Source organism: Erinaceus europaeus, chromosome 18, assembly GCF_950295315.1.
Source record: "Erinaceus europaeus chromosome 18, mEriEur2.1, whole genome shotgun sequence".
Classification (NCBI taxonomy): Eukaryota; Metazoa; Chordata; class Mammalia; order Eulipotyphla; family Erinaceidae; genus Erinaceus; species Erinaceus europaeus.
In genome coordinates this window covers 13156899-13183372 of record NC_080179.1, presented here as the reverse complement: position 1 = coordinate 13183372, position 26474 = coordinate 13156899, and the positions used below count along the sequence as shown (strand labels likewise).

Below are 26474 nucleotides of genomic sequence, written 5' to 3'. Positions count from 1 at the left end.
CAGTGCTCACTAGAGTGCCTCCTTGAACTGCTGAGTCTTTGCTACCTTGCTTGTGTAAATATACTGGCCTTATTTGCGTGATCCCAGATCTATCTTTTGTTTTATAGTGAATTGCTGTACAACTTTAATCACTTAATGAAACTGTGTCAACTTATATCCTGACTGGTCGACAACGTAGCTGTGGAGCATCTGTCGTGCTGTGTCACTATCAGATCCTCTCACACCAGGTTCTGCTTGCTCAGTGAGGTTTGCTACAGGTGGCACGGCTTTGGTCCAGATTCTCTACGAATCTGAATGGGGATTTGGCATAAGCTTCACACAGCGTGTTTTCTCACCAGTGATGTATCTAGTATAACAGGCCTGTTCAATTGATTTGAGTAAGTGAACAGGTATAGTTAACAGACTGGAACAATTGTAGTCAGAGTCTTAACAAAGAAGTGAACAAAATGTTGTTAAAGAATGCTTGATGGGGGGGGGTCAAGTGGTGGCACATCTGGTTAAGCACATATAGTACTAAGTACAAGGGCTGGCATAAGGATCCAGGTTCAAGTCCCCGACAGAAGGGATGCTTCACATGTGGTAAAGCAGGTCTGCAGATCTCTCTCTCTCTCTCTCTTTCTTCCCTTCCTCTCTCAATTTCTGTCCTTTCCAATAAAAATAGAAAAAATGGCTGCCAGGAGCTGTGGATTCAGTGCTTGCACTGAGCCCAGGTGATAACCCTGGAGGGAAAAAAAGAAAAAAAAGAATGCTTTATGCTACAGCTAAGTCTCTAGAAAATCTGGACAGTCTGATGGAGGTGGCACACGTGAACAGTATATTTGGGAAGGCCGTCTCTCTCTACAGTCAGTAGTAAGGAAACCACAGCTAGCAGGAAGAACATGGCTTCCAGAAACCTTAGTCAGACCTCATCAAGAATGGGTAAATAGAATGGGGCCACAGTCAGTAACACTTTGATAAAATGAACAGACCCTATTATTACAACAGCTCTTTATTACATGGATTCAAATACACAGCAGAGCAATCATGTTCCCTGAAATTTAACAACACTCAGTACACAAATGCCCATGTGTTTCTTGATTCTCTAATTCCATACACAAAGAACAGGTGACCAGTAAGAAAGACTGTTGCTAGCAGGAGTTTGATTTCATCAAATCATCATCAATAAACATGCAGTTCTTCTTTCTATGTACATGGCACTTAAAATGGGTGCTACACTCTGTCTGTGGTACAAAGTTTATAAAGACAATATACCAATGCACAGTTGAAGCCATTAAAAAGTGTGTGACGACAACTACTAGGACAGAAGTGTACTTGATGGATGTTGATGGAATCCAAGATGAGAATTAGACACAACACACCAGCTCAAAGCTTATAGTAAACATTTTGCTCGGGAAGGGAACAAAGGAGGATTTTCCACGTACTGTTGACAGGTCGTCTATGCCGGTCCCGTGCTACTTTCTTTCTGCTATCATCTTTAGATACTGCAAAGCATTGTGAGCTGCATCACTCTGCGCACTGCCGCAGGAGATCCCCAAGCCATGACACACTGTGATGGGACTTGTGGACAGTTCAGCGAGACACTGATATTGTCCATTGGCACTCAGTTCTTCTGTAAGGACATATTCAGACATGATGGTTAATGCCAAGTGTAGAGGAAAAACCCTCTTTGTAGGAACAGTGCAGTTTTTATTACCCTCTCTATCTATAAACATCATGGTATAATACTACGCTTAGTCACTGTCTTTGTCATGTACAAATGGAAGAAAAAGGAATTGCTCAGCCATTGCCATTTTTAAATACCTCTTCAGTCACCAGAGGGAACGTTACAGAACTTCAGGTACACTGGCCTTCCTCCTGCCTGCTCAGTAAGAATTATGGGGATAGGGGTTGCAGGAGGGAGATTCTTGCATTTAATAAAAAGTTCCCAAGGCAACCTGAAATTGTCTATTTAATCACTCCTAGTGTATTACAGAACCATAACAATTTTTTCAAAAGGTTAAAAAAAAAACACAAACATTTGCCAGAGGTCTGAAGACACTGTATTTCTATTATAAAGTCTAGGAAAAGGGTTCTCTATATCCTCACCAGTATTTGTTACTATTTGTTACCTTGTTGACACCAGGTTTATTACTGAGGCCCCATGCCTACATGACTCCACCACTCCTGGAAGATTCCATTTTTCTTTCTTATTGTTTTACGGTGGGTGGGAGGTAAACTACTTTTAAAAAAGTTGAAGAATAAAAGTCATCCCAGGAATGGTGAAATCACACACAAGTGTGATGCCACACCTCAAAAAAGCAAAACAAAACAATACAAACAAACAAAAAATAAAACACTGAACACCATTTCACATGCTTGCTATTTGTACACCTTTGGAAAACATCTAGGTTCTTTTGAAGTAACTGCATAGATGTCAGCCAAAGTTGTCTGCTGTTGACTGCCTTAATGATTAAGGGTCAGAGAAAATATAGATAATAATAGCTAGAATATGGGACAGATTATAAATTCACTTATCTCTCAGGATTGGCACATATTGGTAAAGTGGAGAATATGCCCCCCCCGCAAAAAAAACAAACAAACAAAAAAAACAACTTGCTCTTGATCTAGAAATGTGTCTCTCTTTTCATCTGTGAGGCTGCCCACCAAGGTTACTTTAGTAGTGTAACTGCTGTAATCCTTCTCCTAATCTTGCTCTACTCCTGATTTTGCTATGTAAACTTGGGTGAGTTACTCAAAGTTTCTGTGCCTTACTTTTTTCACTTATGTATAAGTATAATAGGACCTACTTCATCAGGTTAGTTTGAGAATTCAGTAATTGATACACGGAAGTACGGTCTTAAACTGGGACTGGCACACAACCAAAATCTATAAATCTAAGGGTGGGAGCGGTGGCACACTGGGTTAAGCGCACATAGTATGAAGCTAAGGATCCTGGTTTGAGTCCCTGGCTCCCCACCTGCAGGGGAGTAGCTTCAAAAGTGGTGAAGGAGGTCTGCAGGTGCCTTTCTTCCTCTCTCCCTATCTTCCCCATCTCTCTCAATTTCTCTCTGTCCTATCTAAAAATTTGAAAAAAAGGTCACAGGAGCAGTGGATTTGTAGTGCTGGCACCAAGCCCGAGTGATCAACAGACCCCTTTGTGGGCCCTTATAGGACCTTGCCCTCAACATGGACCAACAACGGCAGAGAATGTTCCACCCTCCAAAGGGAGGCTGAACAACATACTCTATGCTCCACCTGAGGAAGATGGGTCCTGCTATTGGAGCAGCTTGGAACGTTCCTACTCATGACCACAGAATGTGAGCTCAGATCTACAGGGATACAGAGGTCACATAGGTTCCTAAGCAGAATATGGGCCCCAGATGACATCAAATTGATGAGGTTTATAGCCAACAATATTTATACACCTTTCCCATATTTGGGAGCTACTCTCTTCCCTGATCCAGCTTTCTGGTCCTTTTTCTATCCATGACATCATCTCCCCAGACAATAACTAGGATTCACCTGCATATCAGATGTCAGACTCAGAAAAAAGAAAAAAAAACTAGTATAGTCATGGGCCCTTTGGAATATAACTAAAATAGGTCTACTAGCTATCTACAAAATGGGGCACCCCCCCCCCCCCGACATCATCTGCACTATTCCAGCCTTTAGGTTCATGATTAGTCAACAATTTGTCTGGCTTTATATGTTAACTCTTCTTTCAGCCACCAGGTTCTAGATGCTAAGATGATGCCAACTGGACTTCCCTGGGCAGACAACCCCACCAATGTGTCCTGAAGCTCCGCTTCCCCAGAGCCCTGTCCCACTAGGGAAAGAGAGAGACAGGCTGGGAGTATGGATCGACCTGCCAATGCCCATGTTCAGTGAGGAAGCAATTACAGAAACAAGACCTTCTACCTTCTGCATCCCATAATGACCCTGGGTCCATACTCCCAGAGGAATAAAGAATAGGAAAACTATCAAGGGAGGGGATGGGATACAGAGTTCTAGTGGTGGGAATTGTATGGAATTGTATCCCTCTTGTTCTATGGTTTTTGTCAGTGTTTCCTTTTTATAAATAAATTTTTTTTTAAATTCTATAAATCTTAACCATTGTTGCTTTATTATTATAACTATAAGGATAATGATAATAGCTATTATTATTAAGAATGAGACATGCCAGGAGTTGGGCAGTAGTGCAGTGGGTTAAGCACACGTGGCTCAAAGCCCAAGGACCAATGTTAAGGATCCCGGTTCCAGCCCCTGGCTCCCCACCTGCAGGGGAATCGCTTCACAGGCGGTGAAGCAGGTCTGCAGGTGTCTGTCTTTCTCTCCCCCTCTGTCTTTCCCTCTTCTCTCCATTTCTCTCTGTCCTATCCAACAACGATGACATCAATAACAACAACAATAAAACAAAGGCAACAAAAGGTAATAAATAAACATTTAAAAACATTTTTAAAAGAATGAGACATACCATATATACATTCTGTTATAGGCAGAATCTTTAATCAGTGAAATAAATTGCAATTAATTATTTTTGTTTCTCAAACATATTTTAAAAACATGTTTGGGGATAATCCAAAGGAATAAAATCATACCTATATCCAAATATGTTATATTAAAGCCTTGTTCCTTGGCGATTTCACTGAGCAGCTGGATATAATCTGTATTTGGAATGCTGAGGAGGCTTCTTTTCAGTAAATTGATCTTTTCACCAGGAGAATTTCTCAAGGAATGCCATGTACATCCCAAAGAATGTCCTACTACATTTGTCTGGAAAAAAAAAAAAAGATTAAGTCTAGGCCCAAGTTCTAACACTATTATATTTAAATGTACCTAATTTGGCACACACATCTAAGACTTCACACAGCATGTTAACTTATAAAGCAAGTTAGCTATTTAGCTGGTTAATTTTCCAATTTAGACAACATTCACAGGTACACCCATTTAACAACTACCACAAGAAAAATACAATGATGTGTGTGATAATATACTGGAAGATATATAGAAGTATTTAAAAACATTTTGTAAAGTATAAAGGTGTATAGAAGCTGGGGAGACAGCATAATGGTTATGCAAAAGACTTTCATGTCTGAGGCTCTGAGGACCCAGGTTCATTCCTCAGCACCACAATAAGCCAGAGCTGAGCTGAGCAGTGCTCTGATCTCTCTATGTATCTACCTCTGTAACTTTCCCTCTATGTTTCTCTCATTATAATAAATAAAATATTAAAAAATAAAATAAAGGTAAATAGTATAAAGTTTCAATTTTGCAATGATCACATTAAGACATATAAGATGTTTAAGAACACTATAAGCAAATATACAGATAAATGAATCTGCTTGATGGAGAAATTTGCAGATTATTTTATTAAAACAAAATCCATATATTTATTATTTTTTTATTAAATATCAATTGCTATAAATGACAGGTGTAAAAGAGGACAAAGTAAATGGTGTCTGATACTTTTCAGTTAACAAGACCAAAATTATTTTATTTGTTTTCATTTATTTATTTATTTAAGAGAGGAAAGGGAAGAGAGAACCAGAGCACTACTCTGGCACATGCAAAGCTGGGAATCGAATTAAAGATTCCATGCTTGAGTGCCCAACACTTGAATGACTGCATCACCTCCAGGGCCACCATAGTCTATGATTTTTTTTTCCTGAAAAAAAAAGTCTTTTTTTTTTTTTATGATTTTTGTCTTGTCTACTGAGAATGATGTCCCCTTTCTGCTTTTCTATTATATACTGTCTTCAATAACCTATCACAAGATATACCTATCAATGAATATCAGAATTTCAAGCACTATACCATATGTAGCCTAATTTACTAAGTTGTTTGTCCAGTTGGCTACTCCATCTCTTCACTAAGATTCACCACATAAACTTTAAACTATGTAACACTTCAAACTCAGTGCAAAAAGCAGATATTGCTGGTCAAGCAACTTTAGATCCCGTTGTGATTTCTGAATCTGATTGTCGCTGCCAAGTCCTCTTACCTGTTATTCCTCTGATTCCAACTCAAATATATGAAGAAGCTAAAACTGGGATAATGTACAGCTTAACGATAAAGTGATATCTTAAAATGACAACTCTGAAATGTCTATAGAACAAGAAAATAAGGTCCTATAGCAAGCATGTTAACATCTAAATGATCAGTACTCACTAAAGAAATGTGGTTCTCTGGAGAAATATTACTGAACTTGGCAAGAAATTTCTCAGCAGCATTTCTCTTGGCTTGTTTTTTTGATGCTCCCTTTCCTAAATAAAGACGAAATGGTATATTTAGGGGAAAAAAAAAGGTTAGTGTCCATAAAGCATGGCAAAAAAGTATAAAGTATTGTGTGTAACCACGGACATGGCTGCTTCACAGACCTGACATCTTCCCTTGTTGTGTTTCATACAGCCATTTATTCTTCTATTTGGAAAACAATTCTTTAATATTTTTTCTTGATTAGGATAGCTTCTGTTTTTCTTTAGCAATTATATTTCCCTATATCTAGCTTTGGTAATGTCTAGTTCCTGTTTATAATCTCTTAAAACTGACAACCATAGGGAATTTCTCTTTTTTAAGATGAATGACAAAGGCACGAGATGCCAGAACTGAATGGAATCATAACATATTTAAATCCCAACTTGCAGAAAAGTCAGAGAGAGTAGAATAAGAGTATATCAATTTCCCACGGAAATATTCTTGAAGACATCACAACAGATATTTCTATAGGGATTATCTGAAAGTACTTCAAATGTTTTCCAACTACATGAGAGTTAAAAAACAAACAAAAAAAACTATATACCAGTTTCCATAAATGACTCTAGCCTGCAAATTGTGGTGTATTCTCTCTTATGAGCAGGTCCTCCCTCCTGGGAAAGCGTATACTCAGGAAGTCTCCAGCCATGATGAATTGCCAATTCCTATACAATTGAGATGAGAGTTAAACAGTGATTTATACTATGCAACTGTTCAGTCACATGGATGACATTCTTTCCTAATGCTGAGCCCATTTTTATTTGCATATTTGACAAGAATATTTGGCAATGAAGAAATGACAGAAGACCCTGTAATTCCCCTGAGATATTCCTGAACTTTACACCTGACAAACCCACGTACCAACATCTAGGCAGTTTTCTGCTATGAATGATGTTTTTCCATTATGTTACAGTGAGATGGTATCAAAAACCTTTGCAGGGGCATCAGAGAGACATCTACAGGTGTGTGCCTACCAACAGTTCCTAAATTGGTGTCCCCTCAGACTTACAGAATTTCATACCCTTAGCTGGCTAAGCACTATTTAATCAAGAGCAGATGAGGCAGGCTGGAGTGATAGCTCACCAGGTAGGGCATGTGCCTTGTCATGCATGTAGCCCAGGTTCAAGCCCCAGCACCGAGAAGATCTTGGGTGCTGTGCTCAACCTCTCTCTGCTTCTCTATCTGAATGAAAAAACAAAACAAAAAAACCTGCCTGGAGCATCGAAATCTCCTGCATATATAAGATCCTAGTACCACAAAAGAAGGAAGAAGAGGAAGAGGGGTGAGGAACAGAGATAGCACACAAACAGACCTACACAAAGTGAAGGAAGGAAGGAAGGGAGGAAGGAAGGAAGGGAGGGAGGGAGGAAGGGAGGAAGGAAGGAAGGAAGGGAAGAAGGAAGGAAGAAAGGGGGGAGGAAGGGAGGGGAGGGTGGGAACTAATGTTCATAGCAAGAAGAGACTAAAGCACTGGTTGGATAAAGGTCAGAGGAGTTGTCCAACAGAGCACAGGGAAAATATGCTAAAAGAACGCCTGCAAGATACACACACACACACACACACACACACACACACACACACACACACACACGTATGTATGTACATATGTGTAAGAACAGAATAAGCAAATAAACAAACTATTTCTCTTTACTTGAATCAGGTTGAGTCTTTTATGATAGCACTGTGTGATCTTCCTGGCCCCACCCTTTTTATTTTAAATACTTAAAAACAAAGGAAGAGAGAGAAAAATCAAGCACTGCTCCACTATCCAGGGAGTTCTTAGTGGTTTTCATAGTGCTTCATTGTGGTTTCAGGTGTCAGACTGAAGGTTTGCTGAGTTATCTCACAGTCTTATAAAGTCTCCTGTGTCAATAGTATTTTTTCTTTTCAGTGCCAAGGGATGAACTCAGGGTCTCTTGCATTTAAATACCATGGCTGAGCAGTCTCTCTAGGTCAATTTTTCATGCCTTAATTGGGGGGGGGGGGATTATCACACAGCACCAGTCCACTGTGGAGTTTCCTTAGTGCTGTCCATGGTAATCCTGTGTGGTGCTAGGTTCTCAAGTCCAAGCCTTGCACATGGTGAAGTATACTCTCTACTGGGTGAGCTACTTCTGGGCCAAGAAATATTCTTAAATTATAGAACTCTCAACTCATTGAGTACCCAAAGGTCTTTGTTGATCTCAAACAAGAATGCCACAAACCAAAGGAAAAATATATGGGGAAAAATATCCAAAATGTTAATACTTAGGAAAATAACTTCAAGTTACTGATCTAGTAGCTAATGACTTGTGACTTGGAAAATCAATTCTATGCCTTAGTACCTACCAATGACTGGATCAACTGACATCTTTTTTTTTTTTTTAAAGTAAACAAAACTGTACAGGAAAACTGTGTGGCTTACCTGTAATGAACCGATAGGATTCAGCTGGTTCTTCGGCTGCTTGGCAGGGTCAGGCATAAGAGGGTCAGCAACTGCAAAGCTAACCATTAAAAAAAAATGTTACAAAACAAAAAATAATTTCCTTCAAATTACTAAACAAATGACAAGTATTTGTCTACTTAGCCCACTATGTCTTTGCTTTTGTCATGTCGTTCCTTATACTTGGAGAATGCCCTTCTCTCCCACCTCTCCTATGACAATCAGACCTATCACCTAATGCCATGTCCTCTAAAAAAACAAACAAACAAACAAAAACAAACTATTTTTTAGCCCAGTGGGATATAACTTCTTCCTTTGAACGTTTAGTAGGTTTTATTTGAATCTCTTAAGAAAATTACTGTTATCAATTATATATTCTCATAAAGATAAGTGATTTGTCCCTCCCTCTCCTTTGTTGATACTCTAAAGTTCTTGATGGTGGGGCCTATCTTCATAAGCCCAATAGAGCTTTGCAAATAATAAGTGTTCAATAAAAATAGATGTAAATAAAACACACAATAGCCATATAAATAGGTTAAGATCACTAAATAGTCAGGAAGTTCAACCTGGTAACATGGATAATACAGATCATAAACACTGGCTTTTCATCCAGGTAAACTAAGGAAAAATGACCTATTTCATTGGTTATCTGCTCAGTACTAAGATAATCCTCCCAAGATTTGTATCCTCAATAAAATAAACTGCCTGCATACAAGTTAGTTTTTAGCATGTAGAGATTGTAATTATGGAAAAGAGAATAATCTCTTCTGATTTGAAATTACTAGTCACTTGGGAAATTAGTGCCTAACATTAACTAAGAAGCCTTCTAAGGTTACCAGCACTGAAGCAACTTAAGGGTTATTTCTGCCATGATTAAAGAAGTGCAGTTACTACCACTTCCTCAAGCTTTTCAGATTGCCAGAATCTCAAGTTCTATACAGACTGATGAGAAATGAATATTCACTTACAATGATGCACGCCGAAGCTACCCAAATAATTGTGATGGAGATGTGAGAATGGCTCTGTTTTAAATCTGGCCACTTTAGGCCTGATTACAGCTTAGTAATTCCCATTTTATCTGTCAAGAAGCACAAATATATAGTAAAATTTGTTAGCCTTTTTTTTGCTGATAAGTGAAGGGCCCATGTGCAGATGGACAATCTGTATACTAACTTCTACAAAGAAACTCAACACATTGAGCTGTCCTTTGGACAGCACAGAAATAATATGGCCACCACCAGTAAGGGGAAAACCCCACTGCGAGCCCTTGCATCTGCCATGACATGAGTGCTAGCATCAATTTATCATGACTGAATATGATGACCATGACAACCTGATAGTTGTCACTGATCAGCTCTAAATTACCCAAATAGTTTAGAATGGCTTAGAGAAAGCCAACACGAGAAGCTATATATCCTTAAGCTAAAAGTCTTGCTAAAGGTGGGGAACAAAAAAACCTATTCTAAAATCCCATGGACCTCTGCTGCTGGCTCTGAACAGATCACGTCAAAGCTGTTGTCCAAGTATAATTAAGTGCATGTTAAAGAGAAGCACGTGAAGGCATGCCACCCCCCAGGGTGTGCCTGTTAGGAGGCAAAGGATAACACCTTATGATACATGAGCTGCTCGACTGATACTTTATTTTGGAAAAATGTGTATTCTGGAAAGCTATGTCAGGAATGAACACCCTAGGGGGCAAGGCAGGGGCATAACCCAGTTAAGAGCACATAGTACCATGCTCAAGGGCCTGAGTTTGAACCCCACCCCCACCCTGTTCCCCACCTGCAGGGGGGACACTTCACAAGTAGTGAAGCAGGTCTGCAGGTATCTATTTCTCTCTCTCTCTCCCCTTCCCCTTTCAATTTTTCTCTGTCCTATGCAATAAAGTAGAAAGAAATAAAAATGGCCTCTGGGAATGGTGAATTCATAGCCCTGGCACAAAGCCACACAGTAATAACCCTGTTTTGCAATAAAAAAAAAAAAGTAATACCTTACTTAACATCCTCTTATCCTTTAGTATAAAATATACATTCTATAGTAATAAGTAATTTCCTTGTTTCCTTCATCCAAATTGGAATTCCCAAAACAGTAATTATAGGGCCAGGAGATAGCTCAGCCTGTTAGAGCACTAATTTGCATGATTGAGGCTACAGAAATCACTGGTTTAAATCTTTAGCACCAACTTATACCAGACCTGATCAGTGCTCTAGTCTTCTCTCTCTCCGTTCTCTTCCATGCTCATAATAAATAAATATTTTTTAAAAGTCATTATAGCTAATTATTTTCACTTCACAATTGTTTTGCCAGTAGAAATGGTCTTAGCATAATCCACTATTTCCCAGAAAAATGTTGTTATTATCCTGTTGCAAAGCATCTGACAGAAACAACAATAACAACAACAAAAGCCTAGTTCATGAGAACCTCCCTTTAATAGCTAGTTGCTGAATTTAACAGGTTTTGTTGTTGTTTTGTTTCCAGGGCTTCCTGGGATTTTGTGCCTGCATAATTCCACTGCTCCTGGCAGATTATTTCTTTGTTTCGTTTGGTTTTGTTTTCAGGAAGAGGGTAAAAGGAAAGGGGGGGGGGCAGTGGTGCACCAGGTTAAGCGCACATAGTGCAATGTGCAAGGACCAACTCAAGGATCCCAGTTCAAGCCCTTAGCTCCTCATCCACAGGGGCTCATCCGCTTCACAAGTGGGAAAGCAGGTCTGCAGGTGTGTGTCTTTCTCTCCCTATCTTCCTCTCCGCTCTCAATTTCTCTTTGTCCTATAAAAGATAAATAAATAAATTTAATTTAAAAAGTCCCAGGAACAGTGAATTCATAGTGCAGGCACAGAGCCCCAGAGATAATCCTGGAGGAAAGAAAAAAAAAAAAAAGGCAGAGGGTGGAAGGGTGGAAGGGTGGAAGGAAAGAGAGAAAAGGAAGCTAGACGCCAGAGGATCAAACCCGGATCCTTACACATAGTAAAGTGTGCATTCTATCAGGCTGAGTCATCCCCAAACCTCTTAATTTCTTTTTAAAATTGTTATAGTATTTATTTATTTGAGGGTGGGAGATGAGAATAAAGCAGGCAGGAGAGAGAAAGAACCAGAGGTCTTCTCAGCTCTGGCTTAAGTTGGTTGAATTTGTGGCATCTGGGGCTTTAGACATGGATTTAATTTAATAAGAACAAAAGTCTTTAACCAATGACAGGTTAGAAAGAATCTTTTAGGGAGCCGGGCGGTAGCGCAGTGGGTTAAGCGCAGGTGGCGCTAAGCGCAAGGACCGGCATGAGGATCCCGGTTCGAGCCCCTGGCTCCCCACCTGCAGGGGAGTCGCTTCACAGGTGGTGAAGCAGATCTGCAGGTGTCTGTCTTTCTCTCCTCTTCTCTGTCTTCCCCTCCTCTCTCCATTTCTCTCTGTCCTATCCAACAACGACGACATCAACTACAAGAACAATAAAAAAGACAACAAGGGCAAAAAAAAAGGGAAGATAAATAAATAAAAATTACCAAGAAAAAAAAATTTAAAAAAAAAAAAGAAAGAATCTTTTAGAACTAGATACTAACAACTATTTGCTTTGCTGCTTTTGTGAGCATGCTCCCATTTTTCATCTTACCTCAGCCATGATATTTTTGAGCTGCAGAATACAAAGAAATTTAGCTCACCAAATACTTGCATTGGCTTTCAAAATGTTTATGGCAGCCTCTGCAGCTCTATGTTTTGCAAGCTTCTTACTTGTACCTTCACCTGGATGTAAAAAAAAAAAAAAGAAAATTTCTATGCTATGCAAATGTAAGGCTTACATGGCTATATTGATAATATAAAACTAAGTTATTACAGGCATGACATATACATACTATGTTAATAAGATATATACTCGTGAACTTATATACTACAGTAAATACACAACATGTAAAATTAATGTTGTAAATATCGTGATTTTAAAAATTCTACACATTTAGCTCTATGAACACCCTTATAAAAGCTCTTATTATTTCTGCATTTTATATATATATATATATATATATATATATATATATACATCTTAGTACATAAAATAAAATGGTAATAAAGTAGACCACATTACACTTTTAGTATTTTACTTTTCCCTTATTCCTAGAGAAAGGAAATTCTTTTATAGCAAGAAGTTGTTTGGCGGCAAAATGTGCATTTTATTAAAAAAAAAAAACCGGTCCTGTCCTATCCTACATTAAACTCCTCTGTTTGTCTGAGCAGTCACACTACACACTGGGTACAGTAAGTAAGGCTTCTGTAGGGAATAAATCAACTGCTTATGTAGGTCTTCCACTTCCTTGATGTGGGCAGTTAGGGCAGAGTTGGGTAGAAGATAGAACTAATCACTATTCTTCCAAATTAAATTTAATGTTCAACATTTTTTGTGCTTATAATGAAAACACAAACATAAGCAATAAAATGTCTACATTTACAAATGACAACTTTACCTACTAACTTAATTTTTAGCAGAACACAGCTAAACTGTGAGACCATAGTTATGAGTCTGAACTGATATGTCCCTATTATATGACACTGGGCAGGTTACATATAATCTATCCAAAGCTGCTTTCTCATATATAAAAGTAAATATCTTATTAAAATATCCCTGAGTCGGGCAGTAGCGCAGCAGGTTAACTGCACGTGGAGCAAAGCACAAGGACCACCATAAGGATCCCAGTTTGAGCCCCCGGATCCTCACCTGCAGGGGGGGGTGTCACTTCACAAGCGGTGAAGCAGGTCTGCAGGTGTCTATCTTTCTCTTCCCCCCTTCTGTCTTTCTCTCCTGTCTCCATTTCTTTCTGCCCTATCCAACAACGACAATAAGAATAACTACAACAATAAAACAAGGGCAACAGAAGCGAATAAATAAATATTTTTTAAAAATTTAAAAAAGATTTTAAAATATCCCTACCATTTCAGAAACTAGTAGATACAATGCAGTGATATTTGAGTTCCTACCTTCCCCAATTTTGTGTGGAAACAGAACGGAGCATGATACAATGGACCCAAAGTGTCAAATAATGAACACACACAGAGGGACCACGCACCTGGTTGAGCGCACATGTTACAATATACAAGGCATCAGGTTTAAGCCCCCAGTTTCCACCTGCAGGCAGAAAGCTTTGCAAGTGACGAAACAGGGCTGCAGGTGTCTCTCCGTCTCTATCCCTCTTTATCACTCCTCTTCCCTCTTGATTTCTGGCTGTCTCTACCCAATAAATAAATAAAGATGATAATTTTAAAAAGAAGAAATTTACAGAAAAAATATAAACACAGAAATGGAAGAGGCCCAGGTAATTCTGGAGTCATACCGCCAGAAAACCTAGTAACTTCTGAAACTTGACGGCACCTACTGACCCACCTATGGTGGCATCTAGAGCCTTTCCTGCTTCTCTCCAAATAACTGAAAGAACCTTGGAGGAGTCTATGATGTTTCTGAGTTTCTCTTGGTATGCAGAAAAAAGAAAATTAGAGAAAGAACCAGATGAAGTCACAAAATCTAAGGGGTGTGAGATGATGAAAAGTCTGTTTTGAGAGCATGCTCCATACAACACAGCTATCTGGTAAAAAAAAAAAAAAAAGGTTAAAAAAAGAAAAGAAAAGCACTCTAACTGGATAGTAACACAGGTCTCAACCACCGACCCACACGGCCCTCGGGGTGAAGTGTGCATACGGACCTGTGCAGGTTATGTCACCAACGGTTACTCTGAAGGTGAAAATGGGCGCGTGTATTTGCACATCAGATCTTTCACATTCATACACCGGGATGTTCTTGGTCTTCATGCCGTATTCATGTAGTACCTGAATCGGTGTTTTCCCTGGCTTAGCTGTAATCATCTTCCCTAAACTGCAAAAAAAAAAAAAAAAAAAAAAGAACAAAGCGTGCTTTGCATGTTAAATGCAGGGAGGGAGGAGGGACTTAGAAGCTAGTTCTGACAGTCACCGGTGGTGGCAGAAGACGAAGCTGAACAAGGACGGAGCGCAGAGCTGGGGAAGGGCACAGTCAGTCTCTAGTAGCAGGATGACAGGTCTGACACCCGCGCCGCAATTCCCTCCACCCATTCGCACAACTCCCCGCCCCCCGCCCCGGGGAGGGGCGGAGCTCCACGAGGGGCGGGGCCAGGCCGCAGCCCCCGAGCCGCGCGCGCCGGAGGGCGGGGCCCAGCGCGCGCCGCTCCGCCCACAGCAGCGGGAGCCGGGTTCTGGCCGAGCCTCTGCAGGGCTTTTCCCAGAATGCCGCTGGAATGCCGCTGGAAAGCCGCCCCGCCGTGGCCCCCAGTCCCGCCGTTCGTAGCCCTCCCTCCAGCTCCCGGCCTACCCCGAGCTCGGACGCTGACCTGAAGGTCCCGCTATCCTCGCGCTCCAGCGGCGGCGCCGTGATGCGATGTCTGCTTTGAGACATGGAGACAGGGGACGGCTCGGCAGCGGGGAGCGCCCAGCGATATAACTCGGTGCTCGGATCCTCTGCCCGGCGGGTCTGCTGGAAGAACGCCGCCGCCCGCCCCTTTCTGCCCCTCCTCTCCTCGGCTGCGTCCATCCGGCAGCGGAGACGGGCGGGAGTGGAGGCGGAGCTCCGGTGTTGCAGTTCGGGTTCCGCGGCTGGGGCCACGCCCCTCAGCCCGGCCACGCCCCTCAGCCCGGCCACGCTCCGCCCTCCCGGGTCCAGGCCGCTCTCCGCACTGGGAACTGCAGACCCGCAGTTGCTCCAGACCCCTCACCTTGCTCCCGCGGCTTCCCGGCCCGCAGCTCCCCAGATCCTTGCGGGACGGGAGCCCGCAACCACGTGCAGCCCGCAGCTCGCTGTCCTTTCAACAAGATCGCTTCCCCCTCGCCCCCGAAAGGTCTGCAGCTCAGCCTTTTAATTTGAGCAGGGTAGAAGATTCTGAATGCAGAATTATTGGAGAGCATCCCTGGGTCCCCCCAAATTAGAGAGTTGTGGCATCTCTCCGCGCCCCCAGAGCTGTGGTGGCTTCTGCAATTCGTGAAGATGGAGAGAGGACCCCCTACACACAAACACACACCACCATCACCATACACACACTCTTACAATGGAGGCTTTTGTCTTCTAGCCTTAAAAGCGAGCAGATCCCAGCGGGCAGATGCCCAGCTGGGCGGGCAGACCCCAGCAAGTCAAGTTAGGTGTAAAAAGATGGCTTTTGGTGTAGACCAGATTCCTATTTAGTGCTCTTTGCAACATCTGTGTTGTTGATTGTAATGGCGTTTGCCTGTGATGCATCTCCTTTGTGTCCTTCCTATTGGGGCGCTAGCTGCTTGCAGAAATGACTGTGCCTTCTCTTTCTTCTGGAAGATTGTTTAGCATGAGGCTGTTCGCACGAAGATATATATATATATGTTCCTCGCGATCCCTGGGTAGTTGAAAAAGCAAATTTTAAATTTTAAATCAGAATCTGATCAAAGTGGTTTTTACTCTGTGAAGCTTAACTTTTTTTTTTCATCTCCCAACCCCACGTTCCCTCTCTATCGTATGTTTTTATATTCACAATGGTAGATTTTAATTAAAATCCTGTTGAAAGTTCCACATAGCCACTCTTTCAAATTATATTAACCATTCAGACTTGTTGCTAAAATGTACTTCTAGCTAAAAGCTCCTTAAAATCATGCTAAGATGTTGTGTAGTGCTTTTTAAAGACTAAATAATTTAGTAACAATGATTAAACAAACAAAAAATGCAAGACCCTTTTTCAAAGCGATGTTGTCTACATTTATCAGTTTTGGGCCTGGGTTCGAGATTCTGGCTCCCCACCAGCAGGAAGGAATGCTTCACAAGAGGAGAAGCAGGTCTGCAGGTGTCTATCTCTCTTCCTGTCACTTTCCCCTTCCTCGATCAATTCTCTGTCCTAGTCAAAAAAATAGAAAAAATGGCCACCAGGAGCAGAAGAGAGAGAAGTAGATCTGCATACAGTTCATTTGATTTTGTAAGCATGCAATGAAAATGCTCAAACAACTGTATACCTTCAGGATTCAGAACAGCTCAAAAGAATTGCTGCAAAAAAAAAAAAATCAGAATTGCTGCAAAATTGGTATGATAGAATAGTGAAGGACTTTATTTGGATTTAGGCTCACTGTAGTATGGTTTCTAGAACCAATATTAATGCCTAAACTGTTTTTCTCCCCCTAAGGCCACATGATTTTCTAAAAGAAAGGAAGGATGAAAAGAAAGAAAGGAAGAAAGAAAGATTGCTTCTAATGAAATCAGTAGTTTTAGTTTTCTGTGTATATTTTAGTGCTACAGACTGCAATTCTAAATTAGGCTTGCTTTTACTATATCGTTTTACACTTGATTTATAATTGATTACCTGGGGACACCAGGGTAGGCAGTGTTGTGAATTGTATACTGGTAAACTACTTGGTAGAAACATGCTTTCTATTTTTTAATGGGTATAATTACTTTTAAAGTCAAACAAGGTTCAGTTTTGTGCCTGATTTTCTTTGAAAATATGGATCTGTTATCTGGAGGGTGCAGATGATGATGTTTTGATACCATATTAATATGTTTGCTGCCGCTACTAAGAGCTTTGTTAAGCAAGTTGGAGATGGAGGGAGATTAGTTCCTGTCCCGAGCCTCAGTGAGGCTGACAAATACCAGCCTCTAAGTCTGGTGGTCAAAAAGAAGCGATGCTTTCTGCTTCCTAGATATAAATTTACCTCAACACCATTTACACTGAAAGATATTCTTCTAGGAGACAGAGAAATTTCAGCTGGTAAGTTTACATGTCTTTACATTCAGCTCTATTATTGGTAATTGAAACTGAGGTTATAAATGTTATTATGTTTGTAACATCTGTTTCACTGATAAAAGCCATTCTTGATTGCTAGATTAACATTAACATTGCTTAAGTAAACATGCTAACACAGTATCAAATCTTTCATTTGTTGAGTAATCTTCAAAACCATAAGGTTATTTATTGTTTGATTTTGTTTCAACTCTTACAAATTATTTTAATTAGAATGTGATGTAATTTATTAATCTATAAAATGGAGTTATTTAGTATTAAGTATTTTGTAGGGTCAGATGAGATGCAAGTAATTTGTGCTATTACACAAACCATGCAAGTAATTCACTTATTGCAGCTGGCATATTGAAATCTAATTTAATAGCTAGATTAAAAAACAAATGGACAGTTAGTAAGCGAGTTCTAATTAACACTTTTTTTTCTTTCAGTCACCCAGTGGACCTTGATCCTTTAAGGATTTGTTATTTGAGTTTGAGTTCATTTAAAGTATTTTAGTGTTTATTTCTTTTTGTTATCAAGTTGAATTTATATTTTTAATTCTGTTTTCAAATATTGCCTTTTTCATTAACATCTAGGTATCAACTAGTTAACAAGATACTATTAATATATGTGATTTGCAATTGATTGAGAAAAAATTTTAAATGCAAATTTCCTTAAAGGTATTTCATCTTACCAATTACTAAATTATGAAGATGAATCAGATGTGTCTCTCTATGGAAGGCGAGGCAACCATATTGTAAATGACGTTGGGATTAACGTTACTGGATCAGATTCCATTGCAGTAAAAGCTTCATTTGGTGTAGTAACCAAACATGAAGTGGAAGTATCAACATTGCTCAAAGAGATTACTACACGGTCAGTGTGATAGTCCTTTGTATACTTCAGTGTCCTTATTTAATATTCTTTTTTTTAATATTTATTTTATTTATTTATTCCCTTTTGTTTCCCTTGTTGTTTTATTGTTGTAGTTATTATTGTTGTTGTCGTTGTTGGATAGGACAGAGAGAAATGGAGAGAGGAGGGGAAGACAGAGAGGAGGAGAGAAAGATAGACACCTGCAGACCTGCTTCACCACCTGTGAAGCGACTCCCCTGCAGGTGGGGAGCCCGGGTTCGAACCGGGATCCTTATGCCGGTCCTTGTGCTTTGCGCCACCTGCACTTCACCCGCTGCGCTACAGCCCGACTCCCTTAATATTCTAATTATATAAGCTTCATTACAAAAAATACCTCAGAAAAAAGTGCTTCAAGCATTCAGGTTGTGCTAGTGTGATTGGTTTGAAATTCTACAAATCAGAAACGCAGGTAAGCTTTAGATAAGTGTACATGTTTAATCATTTGTAATTTTAACTGTCCTCCCAAATTCTTTTGGGTTTACACAAATTTACTAAATTACTCATTTAAAAATCCAGAAGACTGCTTGCAACAAGTATAATCGGGGAATTTCTGCTAACAGACTCATATACTAAAGCCTGTTTTAAGAAGATAGAAAGAAGAGGAATTAAATTTCTTCTGTGCATACGTTCTGTGTATTAGATCTACCTTGCTTCCCTTTTAGTAAATATTTCTCATAAGTAGGTGGGACATGACAGCAGAAAGTGTACTTGATTAAATGTAATTGGATGTTACAGATTCATGCCAATGACTCTCTTTCTTATTTTAGAAAAATTAATTTTGATCACAGCTTGATCCGTCAGTCAAGGAGCAGCAGAAAGGCGGTATTATGTGTGGTGATGGAGAGTATTCGGACAACACGTCAGTGCTCACTGTCTGTGCATGCTGGGATCCGAGGGGAAGCCATGCGGGTAAACTTATTCAGACTTGTTTTACTGAAAAGCTGCAGAGTGGGATTTTTTTTTAATTTTCCGTTTTGTTGCCTTTTTTTAAAAATTGCTGTTGTAGTTATTATTGATGTCGTCGTTGTTAGATAGGACCGAGAGAAATGGAGAGAGGAGAGGAAGACAGAGAGGGGGAGAGAAAGACAGACCCCTGCAGACCTGCTTCACCGCTTGTGAAGCGACTCCCCTGCAGGTGGGGAGCCGGGGGCTCGAACCGGGAACTTTACGGCAGTCCTTGCACTTGGTGCCATGTGCGCTTAACTCACTGCGCTACCTGACTGCCAGTATTTTTTTTTTTTTAAGTACTTGACTTCCAATTAGACTTGTGTGTTTTGTCAAATGTTGGGATTATGGAGCTGCGATTACATGTATTGGATGTTGCACAGTGTTAGATTTTAGAACATGAACAAAATTGAAGAGAATTTGTGCTCCAAACAGGTGTAATATAAATAAAAATTTTACAAAATGATGGTACTATTGGGGGCTGCATGGTGGTGCACCCAGTTAAGTGCACATAGTACTAAGCACAAGGGCCCCTGTAAAAATCTGGTTCAAGCCCACCCCCACCTGCAGGGAGTACACTTTACAAATGGTGAAGCAGGTCTGCAGGTGTCTGTCTTTCCCTCTCCCTCTTTCTCCTCCTCCCCTCTCAATTTCTTTCTGTCCTGTCAAATAAATGGAGAAGTGGATTCATAGTGCCAAAGAATAACCCTGGAGGCAAAACAAAACAAACAAAGCAAAGGCAGTATTTAAATATGATTGGTTTCCATAATTTGTAGTGGAAAGAAATGGGTTCCCATGCCAGGGCATTACTACTGTGATAGCGCTAATCATTGGCTTGAATAAAGAGTAAGTGAGGAATTTCACAGATAATGTTTCCTAACGGAGATCTCAAGTCCCAGTTGGACTTGAGATTTGGACCTCTGCGGTAAACAGTTGAGTTCCAGTAGGGTGTGTGTGTGTGTGTGTGTTGGCTTTGTTTTCATTATTTTTTCTTCTGGATTGTAGGAAGCGTTATGTTTCTCCAAAAAGCTATCTTTACACATGATGATCCTTAATAATGTTATTCATTTATTTAATACAGTTTCATTTTATGGATGAACAGAACCCCAAGGGAAGGGACAAAGCTATTGTCTTCCCAGCACACACCACAATAGCTTTCAGTGTGTTTGAACTGTTCATTTACTTGGATGGTGCCTTTGGTAAGTAAATTATTTGCATGAAACACTAAAATAATTCTATTATTAAAGATAACTTAAGGGCGGTTAGATTGTTGGGTGGGAAACTGAGAAATGTTTCATATTTGTACACGTGCACAGACTACTGTACTGTCGGCTGCAAATCATTAATCCCCCTCCAATAAAGAAAAGATAGTTCAAGTGGAAGGTCTTTCTCTCTGAGTGTTTAGTGATTATGAAACAGTAAGATTCTCAAAACAGTCAATCTTATGTTTGGGTGAAGTGGCTGGAAAAGACTGGTAAGTCCCTATTTCTCATATATCCATTTTCTGTTTCATAGTGAAGTCTGTTGAGTCTCTACTAGTCAACTTATAAATAAAAACTAAGGGGCTGGGTGGTGCTGCACCTGGCTGAGCGCATATGTTACAGTTTGCAAGGACCTGGGTTTGAGTCCCCAGTCTCCATCTGCAGGGAGAAAGCTTTGCGAGTGAAGCAGTACTGCAGCTCTCTCTGTCTCTATCTCTCTCTCTCTCACCTACTTACCTCTTGATTTCTGGATGTCTCCAATAAATAAATAAAGATAAATTTAAAAAAATTAAATAGAAACTGGGAGTCGGGCGGTAGCGCAGCAGGTTAAGAGCACGTGGCACAAAGCGCAAGGACGGGTGTAAGGATCTGGGTTCGAGCCCCTGGCTCCCCACCTGCAGGGGAGTCACTTCACAGGTGGTGAAGCAGGTCTACAGGTGTCTGTCTTTCTCTCCCCCTCTCTGTCTTCCCCTCCTCTCTCCATTTCTCTCTGTCCTATCCTAGAAACACCCCCACCCCCATTTCCCACTGAGACCAGATTCCCTGAAAATCATCCCTCTATATTACTTGAACATTTCCCAGGTCTTAGAAAGCTGGGCTGCTGAAATCTAGGTGAAGCCAAAAGAACTTGGGTAATTTATAAATATTTTAGACTTCTTTTTATTTGCTCTGTAGTTTGGTGGGAAATGGGACTAGGGAAACTAGAAACAAAACTATATATGAATTAAATGAATTAAACTATATATGAATTAAAACAAAACTATGTATGAATTAAATTGTTTGGAACACTTTAGGTGTAGTTTTTTATAATTACATTGACTATTGGGAGTAGTAACAGATACACCAATATTTCAGTGTGTTTCTATGCAGTCATGCAGTAGAAAACTATGAAGTCATTAATAAAAATGAGGGAACGCTATAGCTCTGGACATAGATTAATCTTTTTTATTTTTTATTGCCACCAGGGTTGTTGCTGGGGCTTGGTACTGGTACTAGAAATCCTCGGCTTCCAGCAGTCTTTTTTTTTTTTTTCCCATTTTATTTTATTTATTTATTTTCCCTTTTGTTACCCTTGTTTTTTATTGTTGTTGTAGTTATTGTTGTCGTTGGATAGGACAGAGAGAAATGGAGAGAGGAGGGGAAGACAGAGAGATAGACACCCACAGAGCCTGTGAAGCGACTTTCCTTGCAAGTGGGGAGCGGCGGGGGCGGGGGGGGGGGGGGGGGGGGGGAAGGGGGGCTCGAACCAGGATCCTTACGCTGGTCCGGTCCTTGCACTTTGCGCCACAGTCGCTTAACCCGCTGTGCTACCTCCCTACTCCCTTCCATTTTATTTTTTCCTAATTTTTACGAGATAGGATGGGGAGATAGAGAGGGAGTGAAAGATAGACACCTGCAGACCTACTTCACTGCTTGTTAAGCAGACCCCCTGCAGGTGGGGAGCGGGGGCTGGAACCTGGGACCTTAGGCTAGGTAATATGTGTGCTTAAGAGGGTGCGCCTCTACTTGGCCCCGAATATAGAATAATCTCTAACAGCTACTTCAAAAATGTTTATCTAATGAAAATCTGATACATTTATTTCAGAGAAAAGGAGAGAATGATAGATAGATAGATAGATAGATAGCCAGAATGTATCATTCTAGTATATGTGATATCACTGATTGAGTGCAGGACCTCATGCCTGAGAGTATAACAGTTTATTCAGTATTACCTCCCAGGCCACTCTAAGAGAGAAATGTATATGGTATGTCAATAGCTTCAAGAATTCTACATGCAGAGAAATAGTGTGCTGCTTTGCTGTGTGTGAGAGCCAAGTATGAGCCTGGTCCCCAATGCACTGAAGGAAAGATTTGATGCTATGCTTCCTTTCATTCTCTTTTTTTCTCTTTGCTTCTCTCACTTTTCTGTCTTTTGTAAAAACAAAAATAATAACAATACTAAAATAATATATATAGATTCATTTTTGCTTGCAAAATATATGAAGTATTTATGAAAGTATACACTAAGTGGTTACTTTGAGTGTAAAAAAATTCAGATTGGGGGTTGGGGAAATAGCTTAGTTGTTATGTAAAAGACTGTCATGTCCAAGGCTCTGAGGTCCCAGGTTCAATCCCTAGCACCATCATTAGCCCGAGCTGAGCAGTGGTTTGGTCTGTGTCTCTCTATCTTTCTCTCTATATATCTCCTTCCCATTAAAATAAAAGAAAAAAAGAAAAAGGAAATCGAGGTTGGGGTCAGGGTTGACTAGAGACTTGCCGTTGTATTCCCTTTCTGGACTCTGAATTTTGTACCATAGAAATATTATCTTTCCCAAAAATATATGAAAATTAAAAAATATAGTAAATCAGACTGGTGAGATAGCTGCCCTAGATACATTTCTACATAGAGTTTTCTGCTTAGCGATTGTTAGCTTTAATTGGTGTTTAACTCAACATTTAAGGATGACAGGAGTGTACTGATGACTTTATGGTGTTTTAGATATTGTTCTGGGTCCAGTATAATGAGAAAAAATGTGTCAGTAATTTAAAATAATTCTAAATGTTTAATTGCAGTATCACATTAAAAGAGGATGCCTGCTTTGCTATGTGCCCAGCCGGTACCCCAAGTCATTCCCTGACTGATGACTATGACCCTGGGGGTAAACTTCACCACTCATTTTTTTCCCCCCAATCAGGGTTATTACTGGGGCTTGGTGACAGCATTATGAATCCACCACTCCCAGCAACCTTTTTTTTTTTTCCTCTCCTTTTTTCTATGTGCTATGATATCTCTTCTCTCTCTGTCCATCAGAAAAAAGTTGGTCCAGAATGGTGAAGCCCTGGTGATGATAAAATAAGTAAAAACCCACAACCAAATGCTCAGTAAATGAACTTTTTTTATTAATAAATTTTTCTAATTTCTTATAGACCTTTGTGTCACTTCAGTGTCAAGAGGAGGATTTGAAAGGGAAGAAACAGCAACATTTGCCTTCCTCTACAGACTGAGAAACATACTATTTGAAAGAAGTATGTTCATCAAATAGTAATTCAATATGTGTGTTTTTTATTATTTATTTATTTTCCCTTTTGTTGCCCTTGTTTTTTATTGTTGTTGTATTACTGTTGTTGTTATTGATGTCGTTGTTGTTGGATAGGACAGAGAGAAATGGAGAGGGGAGGGGAAGACAGAGAGGGGGAGAGAAAGATAGACACCTGTAGACCTGCTTCACTGCTTGTGAAGTGACTCCCCTGCAGGTGGGGAGCCGGGGGCTCGAACCGGGATCCTTACGCGAGTACTTGTGCTTTGTGCCACGTGTGCTTAACCCACTGCACTACCACCCGGCTCCCTCAATATGTGTTTTTTCTTGGATTAATACATGAGGTTATATGTTCAGTAATCTTGTCTGTTAAGGAAGTATTTAAATGTAAGAGCCAGATCACTTGGTGACTGATGATGGATAGTGATCTCTGTATTTGGAAATGTACTTTGGTTACAGTTTTTTTATTTTGTGTTCTAACACATTTCTGGTTTTGTCCCTTTAGATAGAAGAGTGATGGATGCCATTTCTCGTTCACAGCTTTACTTAGATGATCTTTTTTCTGACTACTATGACAAGCCTTTCAGCATGACTGATATTTCACTCAAAGAAGGGACTCATATTCGAGTTAACTTACTTAATCACAACATTCCAAAAGGACCTTGCATCCTCTGTGGAATGGGGAACTTAAAGAGGGAGACAGTCTATGGGTGCTTTCAGTGCTCTGTGGACGGGCAGAAATACGTGAGACTTCATGCAGTTCCTTGTTTTGATGTTTGGCATAAGAGAATGAAATAAAATGAAAAAAATATTTGCACTTCACTTTCTTAGGTATAACTCTACCACACATCTTCCCAAAATTATTAGGTTCACTTCGTTAAATTAAAAAGGCAGAGGAAAGAAAAATTAACCTATCTGGACATCATATTCTGTTACAAAGTAGAAGTGATAATGTCTACCTCATAAATTTTCATAAAGATTAGTAATGCCATTTACATAAGAAAGGCTTGAATATAAAATTGTTTGTAAAATCTGCCATTTGCTTGAGAAATGTTTTTGAGGATTAGTCTGTGATTTTAGATAAACTTTTACAGAGATTTTCTACTTAGTGATTTTATTTTTAATTGGTGTTTAACCCAACATTTAAGGATGACAGGAGTGTACTGATGATGACTTTATGGTATTTTAGATATTGTCCTAGTCCAGTAAAATGAGAAAAAATGTGTCAATAATTTAATGTAATTCTAAATGTTTAATTGTAGTATCACATTAAAATCATACTGAGCTCAGCTCGGAGCTTTGTGTACACAGTTACCAGGGTGACTAACGGCAGTATTGGACCACCATTCTGCTCACTAGTTTTGTCTTTATAAGAACTCACTGCTTATTGTCAAATGTAAAACATTAATTCCCCAACAAAGAAATAAAAAGTAAACATAGTTTATCTGTTGACTATGTCATTATTGAAATTAAAAAGAAAAAAAAGAACTCACTGCTGTCATGTTAAAGTCATCTATGACACATTTTTCTCCTCCAAGCATGTTTAAAACACTTAATATATAGACTTTTGAGAAATCTTATGTACTCTTGGTAGTATTTGAAATTTTTCATGTACATGCTTACTCTAAATCGTTAATTTAGTATGCAACCTTATAATAACTGAAAACACGGTAATATTCTAGGACTCAATGTACATATCTTATAAAAATTGCAGTCCTATGAAAGTGTAAAGCAGCTGTGAAGAAAATATGAAATATGTGTGTATATATGTGTCATATGAAATATGTGTGTATATATATGTGTCATATGAAATATATGTGTGTATATATGTGTCATATGAAATATATATGTGTGTCATATGAAATATGTGTGTATATGTGTCATATGAAATGTGTGTATATATGTGTCACATGAAATATGTGTGTATATGTGTCATATGAAATATGTGTGTATATATGTCATATGAAATATGTGTGTATATATGTGTGTCCTATGAAATATGTGTGTATACACGTGTCATATGAAATATGTGTGTATATATGTGTCATGAAATGTGTGTGTGTATATGTGTCATATGAAATATGTGTATATATGTGTCATATGAAATATTTATGTATATATGTCATGACATATGTGTGTATATATGTCATATGGAATATGTGTGTATATATGTGTGTCATATGGAATATGTGTGTATATGTGTGTCATATGAAATATGTGTATATATGTGTGTCATATGAAATATGTGTGTATATATGTGTCATATGAAATATGTGTGTATATATGTCATATGAAATGTGTGTATATATATGTGTCATATGAAATGTGTGTGTGTATATATGTGTGTCATGTGAAATATGTGTGTATATATGTGTGTCATATGGAAAATTACTAAAGTGAAAAAAATTGCTTCATTCATGTGTGATTTTTTCACCACTCATTCCCCCCCACACAGGGTTATTACTGTGGCTTGGTGACAGCATTATGAATCCACCACTCCCAGCAACCATTTTTTTTCCTCTCCTTTTTTCTTTTTTTAAAATTAGATTAAAGGGGGGTCAGGCGGTGGCGCAGTGGGTTAAGCACATGTGGCGCAAAGTGCAGGGATTGGCATAAGGATCCCGGTTCAAGCCCCTGGCTCCCCAACTGCAGGGGAGTCGCTTCACAGGCAGTGAAGCAGGTCTGCAGGTGTCTTTCTCTCCCCCTCTGTCTTCCCCTCCTCTCTCCATT

The 26474-nt window shown here is 39.6% G+C and overlaps 2 protein-coding genes across 5 annotated transcripts; one reads left to right on the top strand and one right to left on the bottom strand.

The window, feature by feature from the left end:
* Window positions 1-968: 968 nt before the first annotated feature.
* PRKRA (protein activator of interferon induced protein kinase EIF2AK2) lies at window positions 969-15277 on the bottom strand. 3 transcript variants are annotated; one of them, XM_007534229.3, is made up of 8 exons: window positions 14990-15277; window positions 14330-14499; window positions 12302-12383; window positions 8636-8714; window positions 6779-6896; window positions 6148-6242; window positions 4578-4752; window positions 969-1609 (listed from the first exon to the last, which is right to left on the bottom strand). In XM_007534229.3, the coding sequence occupies exons 1-8, from the start codon at window positions 15187-15189 to the stop codon at window positions 1452-1454; spliced, it is 1077 nt and encodes a 358-aa protein (XP_007534291.2). In that variant the 5' UTR covers window positions 15190-15277; the 3' UTR covers window positions 969-1451. The 3 variants fall into 3 exon arrangements, with proteins under 3 accessions (XP_007534291.2, XP_060033630.1, XP_016048490.1); XM_060177647.1 differs by having other exon boundaries at window positions 14971-15260; XM_016193004.2 differs by lacking the exons at window positions 14330-14499; window positions 14990-15277 and adding an exon at window positions 9622-9731.
* Window positions 15278-16041: 764 nt separating this feature from the next.
* On the top strand, window positions 16042-25500 carry PJVK (pejvakin). Of its 2 annotated transcripts, none has more exons than XM_007534228.2 (6): window positions 16042-17374; window positions 18067-18262; window positions 19069-19210; window positions 20328-20445; window positions 23635-23733; window positions 24250-25500. In XM_007534228.2, exons 1-6 carry the CDS (start codon window positions 17164-17166, stop codon window positions 24540-24542), a joined length of 1059 nt encoding a protein of 352 aa, XP_007534290.1. In that variant the 5' UTR covers window positions 16042-17163; the 3' UTR covers window positions 24543-25500. The 2 variants fall into 2 exon arrangements, with proteins under 2 accessions (XP_007534290.1, XP_060033632.1); XM_060177649.1 differs by having other exon boundaries at window positions 16048-16459.
* The last annotated feature ends 974 nt before the right edge of the window (window positions 25501-26474 follow it).